This window comes from Pseudophryne corroboree, chromosome 5 (genome assembly GCF_028390025.1).
Source record: "Pseudophryne corroboree isolate aPseCor3 chromosome 5, aPseCor3.hap2, whole genome shotgun sequence".
Classification (NCBI taxonomy): domain Eukaryota; kingdom Metazoa; phylum Chordata; class Amphibia; order Anura; family Myobatrachidae; genus Pseudophryne; species Pseudophryne corroboree.
The window spans coordinates 652,295,092-652,313,325 of NC_086448.1; the positions used below are offsets into that span (position 1 = coordinate 652,295,092).

The window sequence follows — 18,234 nt, forward strand, 5'->3', positions numbered from 1 at the left end:
AAAATTAATAAATTAAAACATGGCCTGAAGACAAACTATCAAGCAAAGAAATTTTTGAAGCATAAAATGCAATGGGCTTGATGCAGGCTGAGTATAACACTAGTTTGCATTGCAGAAATTAAGTGATTTGGCTTTGTGCACGCCATCATCAGCGGGTGCTCCTATGCAGACATACAGTAATGGTGGACAAACACATGCAGCCGGGAAGAAAGATGCATATATGCTTGAGAAGCTGAACCCCAGCACAAATTTGTCAGTGCCCAAAGGCTAACATTATAGTCACAGAAACTATAAAAATGACTGCTCCGAATCTAAATCACAATGAAATCTGGCAATTTATATAATACATTTTTTATTTTTGTTTTTCATTAATTTTACTAAGAAATTCTAGGAAAAGACAGCTGCAAGATATCAGTTTTTGGGCCTGTAGTGTAGCAGTGTAATGAGGTCCTGAAGCGCACCTCCCAATACTGGGGGTGATTTAGACATGATCGCAGATGTGCTACATTTAGCACATCTACGATCAGCTTCCCTGACATACGCATGTCAGGGCCGATTCTCCCCCGCACAAGTACGGTGTCGGCACATGTGCAGTTCAGGCCTGATCGCTGCTGTGCAACCGATCAGGTCTGAATTAGCCCCACTATCATGAAGGTAATCAGGGCAACATGAGCTAAGAGGTGACATTTCTACATCAACCAGGCGGCATGTCTAGTGCCAGCTCCACCAACACCATCCCTGCACTCCAAAACACTTTGCCCATCAGTATGGTGATTTCTAGACCAGACTTCCCAGGACAAACATGTTAACTGGTTTGACAGCCCCTTCAAGTAGGGATTATCCTGTAAATCAGGACTATTGTGAGGAATACTAAAAGCAAGGCGGACCCTAGTTGAGGATCAAGTACCAATCTGTGATGGGGATAGTTGTCCCCCATCTAACTAAGGGGCAGATGTATTAACCTGGAGAAGGCATAAGGAAGTGATAAACCAGTTATATGTGCAAGGTGACAAAGGCACCAGCCAATCACCTCCAATATGTAAATTAACAGTTAGGATCTGATTGGCTGGTGACTTTATCACCTTGCACATATCACTGGTTTATCACTTCCATATGCCTTCTCCACGTTAATACATCTGCCCCTAAATGTTTGAAGTGGGAGGGTTGGATTTATGTGTTCTAGTAGGAAAGATGTGAGTGGATCTCAACTAAGAATGACAGTGAGTATAGAATAATAGCGTGTGCGTAGATTTTGCTCCACCACAAATGATTGTCTTATAATTACTATCCTACACAACATAAAGCCAGGTACAAATGGGAATTGTGTGTGTGTGTCTCCATAATAATTCCCTTCTTCTAGCCTGTTTGCCCAGCCATATCCATCTATTTTAAATTGATTATGTATATTACAATTGTGAGTGTCAAAATAGACACTTGCCTCCACATACAACACTACACAGCAATTGTAGATGACCATCCAGTTATGACAGGAAAGAACACATTTGAAACTTGCCATCTTGTTGTCCATGAAGATTCTGAGGGCTCTGCATCCTTTCTTCAAGGTTAGAACTGAGGTCAGAGTTCACAGCTGACATCCTGGTGGAGTCGCTCATATCAAATTCATCGCTTTCTATGGAACTTTCATCCTGCCGACATAGATATAGGGTTCACATTGTGAGATTCTGCATCATCCTATAGGAATACTTCACTATTAAAGGTTAACTTAGTGTACACGTTCGCTGTGAAGTAACAGTAACACAGTAGTAGATAGAGCATGGCACTGTGCAATCCAAGATGTCAGCTTTTCTGCATACAGTACAAGAGTTTTACTGTTGGATGCATTAACAAATTGCAACGTCAGGTGATAATTCAAGCAGAGAGATTTCTTGGGGCAGTTTGAGAATTGCATAATAAAGTGATTAAAGGAGGCTTCGCTTCATGATTGTCTTAATTAGTTTTTATAATAAATGTATTTTACTAAAGTTTTGTTAAAAAGCATGTTATATGCAGTACTATCTACATTAACCGTGTCATAATGACATTTGTTTTGCACTTTAAATACTATTCTCCAATGAGTGTTGATACTACCCTTCAATGAAAATAGAATAGTAAAAATCGATAGTATACAGTAGATCCTGTATACAGAGAGGATTTGTGCTGCAAAGTTAGCGAACCATGAAAAATACTGCAGAAACGTTTCCACAGACAGATCTCTAAAATCTGGATCTGTTCCTGGAAATCGGAGCCAGCTGACAGGGCTCGATCTTCCAGGAGCAGTTTAAAAAAAAAAAATATAATAATAATAATAATAATAATTTTAATAATGCTATATTTTTAAATATATATATATATATATATATATATATATATATCTTTTTAAATTAACAAAAATATATTAATAAATTCACCAATGGATATAACGATTCATTTTAATTTTGTTTTTTTCCCCCTGTAAATCACCTGTACTGCTGCCATCCTGAGATGTGATAGAAGCTTTGCAAGGGGAAGCTATTGCCGGAGGTGGCCGTTGAAAGTTATTCCAGGAATAGTGACTGAGCACTGGTAAGCCCTGCCTCTGGGGAAAACATCAGTTATCGCTGGATTTAGGGCTCTGTTCCCTACTATATGCAGGGGCCTTAAAGTGTTGTACAGATAAATTAACCAGCATGCATATAGTAGTAGCAGAGGCCATAGCATCTGTCTAGTGGTTGTTAAGAGCACATTTATTGTTATTGGTTCTGACAGATGAGTAGCTCTGAACTAGTCTCTTATTTCTGGGAGCTCTCAGTCAGGCTAATCCACAAAGACACCTTGACATCAGAGACATGAGCATGCAATCTGTTTTCATTCATGATTCTGCCTGATGCAGCAACAGTCAATACAGTGTGTAAGCCAGCTTTAACACCAATACCCATCAATAGATGCCTTGTATGGCTCCTTAACGAACTGATAAAAAAACAAATTCCCTCATGAAAATGTTGTCAATACATACAGATACCTACAGATGTGTCCTCATTCATCTTTGCTGCAGTCACGTCAAACAGCCCCTCTTGGTACGCCAGGTCGTGTGAGAATTTTCTAGCGTCGAACGTCTTTCTCACTTCTTTTTTTGACGAAAATGCCTCTTAGTCACAACTCAATGTGACTAGGATGCACAAGGAGCGACACTTGTATAGTGTGTTATATATCAAATGAATCAACACAGTCTCCTCGTGCGTCTTCGTTGCATTGTGTTGCGACTAAGATGCATCTTGGCAAAAAAAAAGAAAAGATACCTGACGTTAGCAGAACTGCACGGACTTGGCGGCTCACTCACGCCAGGCATCTCCCACGGCATGGTTTATTGAGGCTGGATTTATGAGGATGCATCTGTATAAGAGCAATGTGTAAGTCATTGATAATATCATGAAAAGGATGGAACTAAAACGTGATAGCCCTTTCTGGCAACTAAACATAAATTAAGGGGAGATTTATCAAATCTTCTAGTGGACAAGTGCCCAAAGCAACCAAGAAATTCCTCTAATTTATCTAGCACATTCTATAAAATGATGGAATCCGATTGGTAACTAAGGGCAAAACCTCCCTTGTCCTCTTTAGAAGCTTTGATCTATTTCCCAATAGTAAGTAACTTTGGTAATGACTTGGGTATTGGTCTTCGATGACTATAAATGTCAATGGAAATAAATGAGTGCTGACAGGTGTTGCAGTCCAATAACATCTGGATGGTCAGTGCTCAGCCAGTCGCACGATTCCTGTCATGCATTACCTCATCTTGCTGCGAATTTAAGAGCTGCAGTTTCATGTGCTTCATGTAAGCCATGGTAATTGGCATATTATAGTCGATCATGCTTGTCACTAGAGTGGGAGGTTTTCCATTATCTGTAACAAAACAAATAGCAGCAGTCAGTAAATGTAATAATTTCCCTTTCTATGTTTACATATTTATTTTTTATATTTAAATGTATAGTTGTTGTTTCTTTACTAATACAGGTAGGATATTTTAGCAACGTTTACTATTGGGGGGTTTTATTTTAGATTTTTTTTATTTCTGTTTAATAGAAGCCACATTATGGTGTTTTTATTTAATGGCTTGATACATGTAGGTTTTTTCCCATTTACTAAGACTTTAGTTTATTCTCTTTAATATGAGTATGGTCCTCAGGTGCGTAGTATATTAGCTTCTATATTAGTTACCTTTACAGCTATGGTATAGTGTGCATTTCCTAAGGGCTACTCCATATTACAGAACTGCAAGAAAAGAGATCTAACAAAAGTAAGAGTGTTACTGGGCTTAAGCTGGTTAGCTGTAGTACTACCCTTATATGTGTCCACTTTGGTTTCACAGATGTATTTATAGATCCTTTTATGGACAACTGTTAAGTAGAAAGATGCAGTGCTGGGGGCAGGAGTCTGTTGTGTCCTTTGAGAGTGCCAGACAAATGAACAGCATAAGTGCAATGTCTTCTTCACAATACAAAAACAAAAGCCTCTGAGATATACCTGGAGGACCGTAGTGCAGTGTGATGCTTAGATACTGAAGGGTGACTAATTCCACAAACATGACAAAGCTAAAAACTGGAAGTAACAAAAGACAGGGAAACAGTACATAAGTACTGAAAGGACAATTCATGGAAACCAATAAATCAGGAGGAGATAGCAACTATCATCAGCAATATATAACGCAATGTGATGCACGGTCATGATGTGTCTTCTGCAAGGCTATGACCAATGACACGCATTATTGAGTATATAACATACTTGGGGGTCATTGCTCTCACCTTTGTGATCTGCTCCATCTGGGTTTAAGTGCATTCTCTTCTGACATTCTGAGCAGCTCATTAGAAATCTGGTCACTGCTTCTCTGGGAAGGAAGGCATAGGTCTCCGAAATCTAGAACAGATCACAATACAGCCACCATGTAAATTTAGCCATTCTGTTGAGTGACAAGCCTAAATTTATAGATGGAGACATTTTCCTATGATTGCTTTGCTGAAGATCTGTAACATTCGGTAGGTCCTATGTCTACAACTATGCCAAACTTTAATGCTAGAAGTACCACTAGAAGTACCACTGTAAAGCTTAACTGTACGTTCTCAATCTATCTTTAGTCTTAACAGAGCTTCGATCCAAACCCTGCAGGTTTTATAAATGAGGGCACTAAAGAAAAGTATATCCATCCTGTCTTATACTGCTCCATTCAGCAAAATGGGATACAGTTCCAATTCCCCCAACAGGGTTTTTTTTTTCCCCTGCTAGATCTTGACCCTGGGCCTACTCTTGCTAAAACACTTTTCAAGGGTGAAAGCCACAGTTAACCGAAGTAGTAGATGCATTCAGCATAATGACCCCCAACAGTTACTTTTCAGAACTAAAAAGACCAAAGGAGGATATGCAAAGATATATTTTTTAAGAGCCTCGTCGTAATTTGCCTGCTTTCGGACCATGTCACCAGCAAATTGCGGTCACAAACATTCTGCTGCCTGAGTATGTGCAAGAAAATGTGCAATGGCACACTACTGTAATTATTGCCAAAGTGCGAATTTGCATGAATCCCTGAGAACTGATTTGACCTCTTCAATAAAGGGACCTGAAAAGGACACATAAGTATGTATACATGAAAAATAAATACAGTAATATAACTCAAAAACATGAGAATTTTAAAGAAAATACTAATTAAAAAAACACATTCATACCAACAACCATATTAACAGCAATAAAAAAAATAATCATAATATAAAAAAAAACCATTAACATATGCATGTACAGAATGTGGCTGATATTTTTTCTCAGCATGTAGACCATAAACAATTTTTTCATTCTAATAAAAACCTAACATCTTGCACTTGTAAGCCTTTAAATTAAAAAAAATAAAGTACAAAATGAAAAGTATTTTAGCAAAAAGCTTTGATTGCAACCTTGAATGACAGCAAAACTAAACAAACCATTGTCAGGATGAAATACAAAGTGATTTTTGTGAACATGCTGGATGTCAGTACATGCCAACCTTGTAGGCCAGCACATTGCGATGCTTTTGCATAACCAGCATTAGTGGAGTGCTACCTCTTACCTTGGCCTGCTTATGTTCTATCAAGCCAAACACTTTATATCGCTTTCAGAATTTCCAACAAATTTTTTAAACTTAAAAACACAAAACTATCATTCATAGAAAAAATAAGGCTTTTATTTATAGGGCTCACTTGTTTAGGCTTGACATTTTAGAAATTATTTCTCGATTATTTTTACAACAATGGAGTTCAGCCCTTGCATTAACACGGAAAGGGGCAACATACTATACATGTGCTAACTACACTGTGAGTGCTGAATAATATAAAGAAAGTTATTAATTAAGTAGCCTTCACTTGTAAGTAACCCTATTCAAGTTAAATACTCATAGCTGCCTACACTCCAGCATCCTGTGGGAGACCCCGGTTTCAGTGTGTAATATCTTGCTGCCCCGGACTGTAAATTAAAAACCCCGTATTCTTCAGATTCTTCACTAAAGCTCAACTTAGGCTGCCAGGGGGCCACCAAGAAATTTCTGGGCAGGGGTACTGATTTGCTGCAGTCACTAGAATGCAAGCTGCAGTTGCTCAGGAGTCCCTGCTGACGCATCTCATTAGCCCCTTGTTGGTCCCCTGGCAGAAGAGAGCAGCATGGTCGCTCAAAGTCTTCTTATCTCTGATGTGTGTGTGTGCTCGCACGCAGTGAGCCATAGCATATGCTGCTATTGCTAGTGTGCTGTGACTAAGGTAAAGAATTTGTATTAGTAACCTTTAGTTAAACACATTTGTTTAATCAGAGTATCTGGTGTACAAAATGATTTGGAGGATACCATAAAGGATGGATACGCCCATATGCGGAGCTAGACATGCCCTTTGGGCACAGCGTGACACACCCCATCAATGGCATGCCGCGCAAACTGGTTTTCAAAAGTATGGAAATACTCTCTTAATTATCACTGAAAAGTTATTGCAAATTATTGATACAGGTTGAGTATCCCATATCCAAATATTCCGAAATACGGAATATTCCGAAATACGGACTTTTTTGAGGGAGAGTGAGATAGTGAAACCTTTGTTTTTTGATGGCTCAATGTACACAAACTTTGTTTAATACACAAAGTTATTAAAAATATTGTATTAAATGACCTTCAGGCTGTGTGTATAAGGTGTATATGAAACATAAATGAATTGTGTGAATGTAGACACACTTTGCTTAATGCACAAAGTTATAAAAAATATTGTCTAAAATGACCTTCAGGCTGTGTGTATAAGGTGTATATGTAACATAAATGCATTCTGTGCTTAGATTTAGGTCCCATCACCATGATATCTCATTATAGTATGCAATTATTCCAAAATACGGAAAAATCCCATATCCAAAATACCTCTGGTCCCAAGCATTTTGGATAAGGGATACTCAACCTGTAATGTGAAATGATGGCTGTGCAGTATGTTTCATATGGAGTTGCATTTGATACCACAGTTTTCATGTAAAAGACTGATATGAGCCTCGCCTCCATTGCTGTACTCTCAGTCAGGGCACTGTTACTGTCACATGCAGCCCTGTTCTTGCTAACATAATTACACTAGTAGACTGGTAGACTGGTCACTGTACACTCCTCTTATACTCCTATAACTATTCTGACTATCATGGTGTCTGCAGGTTGCCCTATTCACAGCCACATCCAAGGTAAGAAAATCATGGATGAGTTAAAGAAAAAGATTGAGCACCAGTAAAGCACTCACAGTATTGGCAAAAGCACCTTAAGAAAACACAGTAGGTCTACTATGTTGGTTGGCTATGTGTTTGATGGACCAAAATACAGCAGTGTATTTGAAGTACTGTACGTACATCATTACTATTCATTACTGCTTTAAGACAATGGGGGTAATTCCGAGTTGATCGCAGCATCAAATTTGTTAGCAGTTGGGCAAAACCATGTGCACTGCAGGGGAGGCAGATATAACATGTGCAGAGAGAGTTAGATTTGGGTGGGGTGTATTCAAACTGAAATCTAAATTGCAGTGTAAAAATAAAGCAGCCAGTATTTACCCTGCACAGGAACAAAATAACCCACCCAAATCTAACTCTCTCTGCAAATGTTATATCTGTCCCCCTGCAGTGCACATGGTTTTGCCCAATTGCTAACAAACTTGATGCTGCGATCAACTCAGAATTACCCCCAATGAGCCCAAGACAACAATTTCATTAGTGGGCTTGAACAATCAGTGGCCTATTTAATTAGCCATGAGGTTCATTGGCTGAAGAGCCCAAGAGGAATTCAATTAGAATAATCAGAGTCACTTCAAATAGGGTGTCTTCACTTGTTTCTGCTCGCTTGTGAAAGGCTTATTATTATTATTATTATTAATAATAATAATAATAATAATAATAATAATAATAATAATAATTGAAGCTACTGGTACAGAAAAAAAACAGCAAATTTGCAATTTGACTTTTAAAACATTCATGAGCGCAAGTTGGATTATCAATTTGTATCTAAAAAGTGTTAGTGATCTCAATTACATGTTTTATTATAATTTAACAACTGAGACTTACATTATATACATTAATTGTGCTGTCACTCACCTTGGGGTATAAAAGTTAGCACAGTATATTCGTCTAACTGTATGCAATCAAGTGTGGGCTGAATTTGTTCACTATTTATGGCTCTCCGCCTTCTAGATCTGGCAACACGTTGTATACTCGGGTGTGGTAGACAACATATAGAATGCTGACATTCAGAATGTCAACAAGATCACAATGTCTACATTTGACATTTCATAAAGCACAATGTCACCACTAACATACAAGGTGTAGGTATTAAATAATGAAACTAATGCTATAATTTGAAGTTAAATTACATTAAGAACATTTTAGCTCTGTTCCCCTTCTATGTACTCCCTTTCTTCATCCACATAGCATAGATTTCTTATTTTCCATTGGTCAAAGCTGTGCTGTATCTCATTATCTCTCAGATGTCTCAACAGCTCCGTCGTTTTCTTCTTTACCTCAGTAGCTGATGCAAAACGGGTTCCCTTAATTATAGATTTGACTTTAGGGAAAAGAAAGAAGTCCCGCGGTGCTATGTCTTTCTTCTGATTCTTTCCTGCAAAGTTTCTAGAACATTTTTGAAGTACTGTTGATTCACTGTTGCGCCTTCTGTTACCTAGTCTGCCAAAATAACACCATTGATGTCAAAGAAAACAATTAACATGGCTTTAGATTTGGATTTGCTTTGACATGCTTTCTTCATTCTTTGTGATGATGGTGTTTTCCAGTGCATGGACTAGCGTCTTATCACAGGATCGACCTGGAAGATCCATGTTTCATCGCAGGTGATAACTATCAAGTCTATTCATGAAGCAGTGAAAAGAGTGGAGAAGTGAGCCAGTGGAGAAGTGCCCATGGCAACCAATTAACTAATATTTATCATTTTATAGAATGCACTTGATAAATGTTACTTCAAAGCTGAATGGTTGCCATGGGCTCACTTCTCCACTCTTCACTGCTTCATGAATAGACCACATTATCTAAAAAATGTGAATCCATATGAATTTGTTCTAAAATGTCTGTACAAATTTGCTTTCGATTTTCTTTCTGCTCGGCAGCGAGAAGCCTTGGAACCATATACGCACAAACTTTTGTCATGTTAAAATCTTGATGCAAAACTTGCCTAACAGTTTCTTTGTCGATGTCTACCATTTCTGCTATCATTCAAATGAGTCAATGGTCAATTCGAACAGTTTTATAAAATTTTTCCACATTTTCGTTTGTTTTTGATGTGCAAGGCCTTCAACATCTTCAATATCCTCACGACCATCAATAAATATTTTGTGTCACTCAAACACACATGCATGTGACATACAATCTGCTCCATAAGCCTCGGTTAGCATACGGAAAGATTCGGTGGGTGTTTTGTTTAATTTAACTAAAAAAATGTAAAGTAACATGTTGCTCTACTTTTGAACTAACCATTTTTATGACGCATGGAAAAAAAATACAACTTCTTTAAATGTTGCAAGATAAACTATTTTGGAAAAGTCCAAGGTCAATGTTCCCCCGCTCCCTTATGATTCACGCAGTAAGATTTATTTTTTACAAGTACAGTCTCGTTATTTACTAGCCATACCTCGTGTTGAAATGTTTAAAATGTTGACACTATGAATATCGACAGTACGAATGTAGACAGCACTATTTTACCCTAATCCTAACCACACCGTAACCCTAACTGCAGCCTAACACTAAATGCATACTAACCCAAACTGCAGCCTAACCCTAACAGCATCCTAACTACAGCCTAACACTAACCGCATGCTAACCCTATCTGCAGCCTAACACTAACCGCATGCTAACCCTATCTGCAGCCTAACACTAACCGCATTCTAACCCTATCTGCAGCCTAACACTAACCACATCCTAACCCTAACTGCAGCCTAACACTCACCGCGTTCTAACCCTAACTAAAGCATAACACTATCCGCATCCTAACCCCAACTGCAGCCTAACACTAACCGCATTCTAACCCTAACTACAGCATAGCACTAACCGCATCCTAACCCTAATTGCAGAATAATCCTAACCCTAACTACAGCATAACACTAACTGCATCTTAACCCTAACTGCAGCCTAACCCTAACTACAGCCTAACACTAACCACATCCTAACCATAACCACAGCCTAAATCTAACACTCATATGATCATAATGTAGACATGTATAATGTTTACATAATGAACAAGTCAGCATATTGTCAAGGTTGACATGTTGAACATATACTGTACATATATATATATATATATATATATATATATATATATATATATATATATATTACTTATTTAGTATTTAAAAACTTTTATTAATAACCAAGCAACTTAAATTAAAAAAATTATGGCAAAAGTTAGTATTGTAAATATATCTGGCATACATATCATCCTATAGAAAAAACTTCCATGTGTTCATTTACATCTAGCATCCCTGAACATTAAACAGCCCTACTGGTCACGCCATGCCGTGACTCAGTACCACTGAGTGTCTTTACGATCAACTTTTTCCATTAAAATGCAAACATGACACACAATCAGCTTATGCTGATTAAAATGATATGTGGCATGCCAATATTCTGTGTGCAACCATTGCTGTATCTGCATATGAAATGCTACACTACAGTGTTTTCCTAGAAAACACTACTGTATATCATACCATTTCGTATTCAGTTACAGAAGAAAGCACACAAAGAATATAGGCATACTGCATATCATTTTAAACAGTCTGCTTGCGTGTCCTATTTGCATATCAATGTAAATAAGGCGCATTTTCTGCAAAAAAAGATGCCCGGCACTAACAGAGTACTTCTGGGGGACCCCAAATATACAGAGACGCCTTGATGCGGTTTTGGGGCTTATTCATAAATTTACACAAACATATGTAACCGAGATCTCTGAATTCTAATATTGTGTGGGATTTAAATCTGATTACTGTTATCATTCAGGGTGCTGGAGGAAACCAATTACCTTTTTGTCCTTGCTTAGAAACACTCCTCCCTTTCAAGCACCTGAATGATATCACTAAGCTAATTGAGCATCTGCCACACTATATATGTCTGTTGTGAGAGTCAGAGAGGTTCCTGCATTAGGAGGAGGTGCAGGCCCTGACATGTCATATGGAGCATTATGGGGTTGCTCCAAGGTAGGTAGCTCTTAGCTTAGATATATTTAAGTAAGGAGCCATTAATTATCATGTGGCTCTTTGCTGGTTAATCATAGACCCAGATTGGGGTAATGGAGGTGTGGGGTGTGGTGCCTCTGGACTGGCTGAGCTGGATGGCTTTAGTGTGGCACACCTTTACATTCAATCAACACTTGTCACATACTAATTTCTTTAACACTATTTCTCCATTTTAATTACATCTCATTTTTATATCACCTTCTTTATAGCTTCGGCTTCCTAACACTAATTTATTAATACTATAGTTTTTTCACTGGTATGCTGTCCTGGGCTTTCTGGCTTATGCTGGTGTTTTGGGGTGCCACACCCTTGGGGTGCCTCTGGACTGGCTGAGCTGGATGGCTTTAGTGTGGCATACCTTTACATTCTATTAACACTTTTTACATACTAATTTCTTTAACACTATTTCTTCGTCTTTCTTACACTAATTTATTAACACTATAGTTTTTAACTGGTATGCTGCCCTGGGCTTTCTGGCTTATGCTGGTGTTTTTGGGGTGCCACACCCTGCACCTAAATATAGTGCTAGGGACCCCAAATATACAGAGACGCCTTGATGCGGCTTTGGGGCTTATTCATATATTTGCGCAAATATATGTAACCGAGATCTCTGAATTGTAATATTGTGTGGGATTTAAATCTGGTTACTGTTATCATTCAGGGTGCTGGGCGAAACCAATTGCATTTTTTTTTTTTGCTTAGAAACACCCCTCCCTTTCAAGCACCTGAATGATATCACTAAGCTAATTGAGCATCTGCCACACTATATATGTCTAAAATGATATGTGGCATGCCTATATTCTGTGTGCAATCGTGGCTGTATCTGCATTTAAAATGCTACACTACAGTGTTTTCCTAGAAAACACTGTATCATACCATTTCGTATTCAGGTGGTCATTCCGAGTTGATCGTTAGCTGCATTCGTTTGCTGTGCAGCGATGAGGCAAAAAAAGGCACTTCTGCGCATGCGTATTTGGCGCAATGCACACGCGCGTCGTACTGTTACAACGAACGATGTAGTTTCACACAGGGTCTAGCAAAGCTTTTCAGTCGCACTGGTTGCCATAACTTGACATGAAGTGGGCGTTTCTGGGTGTCAACTGACCGTTTTCAGGGTGTGTTCGAAAAAACGCAGGCATGCCAGGAAAAACGCAGGTGTGGCTGGGCGAACGCAAGGTGTGTTTGTGACATCAAAACAGGAACTGAACAGTCTGAAGTGATCGCAAGCGCTGAGTAGGTTTTGAGCTACTCTAAAACTGCACAAAAAAACTTTGTAGCAGCTCTGCGAACCTTTTGTTCGCACTTCTGCTAAGCTAAAATACACTCCCAGTGGGAGGCGGCATAGCGTTTGCACGGCTGCTAAAAACTGGTAGTGAGCGAACCACTCGGAATGACCACCTCAGTTACAGTAGCAAGCACACAAAAAATATAAGCATACTGCATATCATTTTAAACAGTCTGCTTGTGTGTCCTATTTGCATATCAATGTGAATAAGACACATTTTCTGCAAAAAAAAGATGCCCGGCGCTAACAGAGTACATCTGTACATCGTTGTTTTTTCGTCTTTGTTTTCTATGTCACAAGATAAGTTCTGGTTACTCTATTACTATTACTGTAATTATGACAATGCCGAACATACTGTACATAGACCTTATAGACTGTAAATATTATTTTTTGGGAGCAATTTCATTTGCACGACCAATAAAAATCAAAAAAAATTAATTTTCAGTCATAAATCTTAAAATTAAATATACTGTTTAATGACAACCTACTCAATGTAAAAGGGAAAATATTACATTCCCACTTGATTCCAGACAGCAGAAACTCCTTCCACATATTTAGGATCAGGATTTAATGGGACATGTTGAAGGCTACAAATCTGGTACAGTTTTGGATTTGCTGCTAAATTTGTTTTTGCAGTTTATTACAATGTAGGCACTTCGTTGTGGGGACGTGATTTCTTCCATGACCCTGCTGCAGATGGAATCCCATAGCCAAAGGAAAAACACTGCTTATCATAGTGGCTTATGTTGGGACTCTCAGTCAGACTTATCTCACAACAAGGCAGAAGCGCCTCATAAATAAACTGGCTATGATAATAATTTCCTTTACAGCAATTCTATTAACCTCTTGACGCTTCAATGAAACCCCCCCTGAATCTGTGTAGGAAAGTCATACCTTCCGTGGTCACAACAGAAGATTGCTTCTTGCAATACGCCAATTTGGGTTAAATATATTATCCCCTTCTAAACAAGCACAGAGCAAACCTGGGCACGCATGTGTGAACCATGTTGGCAAATCTGTCAGCTTATTAGCAGAATGCAAATCTCCCCTTCTCTGGCTTCACTAAATTATCAATAGGTAGAAGGGCTCGCTGATGTAAAAACAGTAATGGGTCATTGGTATCGGATCACTGATTCAAATTAGTAGTATAGCATAGATTTCTCTGCTACAAGTACCCAGAGTAACCGCCATGTGCAGAGTAACCGCCATGTGCAGCCCCCAGGTTCAATTTGATGGTGGGACGCTCCACTGTAGCTTGTTGGTCGGCCCTCATGCACCTTCATAGCCAATGTTCACCTCTCACTTCAATATCATGTGGTGCTCCGCAGTTTCAACGTCCGTTATTCACAATGGTGCCATTTGTCCAATCACAATACACATTCACCACAGCATCACACGAACAGTTAACAAACTGCTCTGTTTCAGAAATACTGCCACCCTTGGCCTGAAAGCAGATAATCACCCCTTTTTGTAATTCTGATAAATCGCCCCTTTTAACCATGACAGCAATGAGTGATATGTGTGCAGACGGCCTATTGCACACCTTATATACCCACCATGCCAGTCCACAACATGTGACGTACTTCATGGGCTATGCGATGCCGACGTCAAATGTAGGGGGTGGTCATAATAATGCAACTCGACCATGTATATGTATTTATATATATATATATATATATATATATATATACACTGCTCAAAAAAATAAAGGGAACACTTAAACAACACAATGTAACTCCAAGTCAATCACACTTCTGTGAAATCAAACTGTCCACTTAGGAAGCAACACTGATTGACAATCAATTTCACATGCTGTTGTGCAAATGGAATAGACAACAGGTGGAAATTATAGGCAATTAGCAAGACACCCCCAATAAAGGAGTTGTTCTGCAGGTGGTGACCACAGACCACTTCTCAGCTCCTATGCTTTCTGGCTGATGTTTTGGTCACTTTTGAAAGCTGGCGGTGCTTTCACTCTAGTGGTAGCATGAGACGGAGTCTACAACCCACACAAGTGGCTCAGGTAGTGCAGCTCATCCAGGATGGCACATCAATGCGAGCTGTGGCAAGAATGTTTGCTGTGTCTGTCAGCGTAGTGTCCAGAGCAAGGAGGCGCTTCCAGGAGACAGGCCAGTACATCAGGAGACATGGAGGAGGCCGTAGGAGGGCAACAACCCAGCAGCAGGACCGCTACCTCCGCCTTTGTGCAAGGAGGAACAGGAGGAGCACTGCCAGAGCCCTGCAAAATGACCTCCAGCAAGCCACAAATGTGCATGTGTCTACTCAAATGATCAGAAACAGACTCCATGAGGGTGGTATGAGGGCCCGACGTCCACTGGTGGGGGTTGTGCTTACAGCCCAACACCGTGCAGGACGTTTGGCATTTGCCAGAGAACACCAAGATTGGCAAATTCGCCACTGGCGCCCTGTGCTCTTCACAGATGAAAGCAGGTTCTCACTGAGCACATGTGACAGACGTGACAGAGTCTGGAGACACCAAGGAGAACGTTCTGCTGCCTGCAACATCCTCCAGCATGACCGGTTTGGCAGTGGGTCAGTAATGGTGTGGGGTGGCATTTCTTTGGGGGGCCGCACAGCCCTCCATGTGCTCGCCAGAGGTAGCCTGACTGCCATTAGGTACCAAGATGAGATCCTCAGACCCCTTGTGAGACCATATGCTGGTGCGGTTGGCCCTGGGTTCCTCCTAATGCAAGACAATGCTAGATCTCATGTGGCTGGAGTGTGTCAGCAGTTCCTGCAATACGAAGGCATTGATGCTATGGACTGGCCCGCCCGTTCCCCAGACCTGAATCCAATTGAGCACATCTGGGACATCATGTCTCGCTCCATCCACCAACGCCACGTTGCACCACAGACTGTCCAGGAGTTGGCGGATGCCTTAGTCCAGGTCTGGGAGGAGATCCCTCCGGAGACCATCCGCCACCTCATCAGGAGCATGCCCAGGCGTTGTAGGGAGGTCATACAGGCACGTGGAGGCCACACACACTACTGAACCTCATTTTGACTTGTTTTAAGGACATTACATAAAAGTTGGATCAGCCTGTAGTGTGTTTTTCCACTTTTATTTTGAGTGTGACTCCAAATCCAGACCTTCATGGGTTAATAAATTTGATTTCCATTGATAATTTTTGTGTGATTTTTTTAGTCAGCACATTCAACTATGTAAAGAACTTTGTAAAGAACTATGTAAAGAAAATAAGAATTTACTTACCGATAATTCTATTTCTCGGAGTCCGTAGTGGATGCTGGGGTTCCTGAAAGGACCATGGGGAATAGCGGCTCCGCAGGAGACAGGGCACAAAAGTAAAGCTTTCCGATCAGGTGGTGTGCACTGGCTCCTCCCCCTATGACCCTCCTCCAAGCCAGTTAGATACTGTGCCCGGACGAGCGTACACAATAAGGGAGGAATTTTGAATCCCGGGTAAGACTCATACCAGCCACACCAATCACACCGTACAACTTGTGATCTAAACCCAGTTAACAGTATGATAACAGCGGAGCCTCTGAAAAGATGGCTCACAACAATAATAACCCGATTTTTGTAACTATGTACAAGTATTGCAGATAATCCGCACTTGGGATGGGCGCCCTGCATCCACTACGGACTCCGAGAAATAGAATTATCGGTAAGTAAATTCTTATTTTCTCTATCGTCCTAGTGGATGCTGGGGTTCCTGAAAGGACCATGGGGATTATACCAAAGCTCCCAAACGGGCGGGAGAGTGCGGATGACTCTGCAGCACCGAATGAGAGAACTCCAGGTCCTCCTTAGCCAGGGTATCAAATTTGTAGAATTTAGCAAACGTGTTTGCCCCTGACCAAGTAGCTGCTCGGCAAAGTTGTAAAGCCGAGACCCCTCGGGCAGCCGCCCAAGATGAGCCCACCTTCCTTGTGGAATGGGCATTTACATATTTTGGCTGTGGCAGGCCTGCCACAGAATGTGCAAGCTGAATTGTATTACACATCCAACTAGCAATAGTCTGCTTAGAAGCAAGAGCACCCAGTTTGTTGGGTGCATACAGGATAACAGCAAGTCAGTTTCCCTGACTCCAGCCGTCCTGGAACATATTTTCAGGGCCCTGACAACATCTAGCAACTTGGAGTCCTCCAAGTCCCTAGTAGGTGCAAGGCACCACAATAAGCTGGTTCAGGTGAAACACTGACACCACCTTAGGGAGAGAACTGGGGACGAGTCCGCAGCTCTGCCCTGTCCGAATGGACAAACAGATATGGGCTTTTTTGAGAAAAAAACCACCAATTTGACACTCGCCTGGTCCAGGCCAGGGCCAAGAGCATGGTCACTTTTCATGTGAGATGCTTCAAATCCACAGATTTGACTGGTTTTAAACCAATGTGATTTGAGGAATCCCAGAACTACGTTGAGATCCCACAGTGCCACTGGAGGCACAAAAGGGGGTTGTATATGCAATACTCCCTTGACAAACTTCTGGACTTCAGGAACTGAAGCCAATTCTTTCTGGAAGAAAATCGACAGGGCCGAAATTTGAACCTTAATGGACCCCAATTTGAGGCCCATAGACACTCCTGTTTGCAGGAAATGCAGGAAACGACCGAGTTGAAAATTCTTTGTGGGGCCTTCCTGGCCTCACACCACGCAACATATTTTCGCCACATGTGGTGATAATGTTGTGCGGTCACCTCCTTTCTGGCTTCGACCAGGGTAGGAATGACCTCTTCCGGAATGCCTTTTTCCCTTAGGATCCGGCTTTCCACCGCCATGCCGACAAACGCAGCTGCGGTAAGTCTTGGAACAGACATGGTACTTGCTGAAGCAAGTCCCTTCTTAGCGGCAGAGGCCATAAGACCTCTGTAAGCATCTCTTGAATTTCCGGGTACCAAGTCCTTCTTGGCCAATCCGGAGCCATGAGTATAGTTCTTACTCCTCTACGTCTTATAATTCTCAGCACCTTAGGTATGAGAAGCAGAGGAGGGAACACATACACCGACTGGTACACCCACGGTGTTACCAGAACGTCCACAGCTATTGCCTGAGGGTCTCTTGACCTGGCGCAATACCTGTCCCGTTTTGTTCAGACGGGACGCCATCATGTCCACCTTTGGTATTTCCCAACGGTTTACAATCATGTGGAAAAAACTTCCCGATGAAGTTTCCACTCTCCCGGGTGGAGGCCGTGCCTGCTGAGGAAGTCTGCTTCCCAGTTTCCATTCCCGGGA

At 40.8% G+C, this 18,234-nt stretch overlaps 1 protein-coding gene across 3 annotated transcripts in view; it reads right to left on the reverse strand.

Moving 5' to 3' along the window:
• The window catches only part of NOL4 (nucleolar protein 4), a 595,206-nt gene that overhangs the window by 247,356 nt on the left and 329,616 nt on the right, over nt 1–18,234 (reverse strand). For all 3 annotated transcript variants that reach the window (XM_063923673.1, XM_063923672.1, XM_063923674.1), the window contains exons 3-5: nt 4,779–4,890; nt 3,767–3,879; nt 1,514–1,646 (exon numbers count right to left, since the gene is read on the reverse strand). In XM_063923673.1, coding sequence (XP_063779743.1) covers nt 1,514–1,646; nt 3,767–3,879; nt 4,779–4,890 — 358 coding nt within the window. The remainder of the gene's footprint in view (nt 1–1,513; nt 1,647–3,766; nt 3,880–4,778; nt 4,891–18,234) is intronic.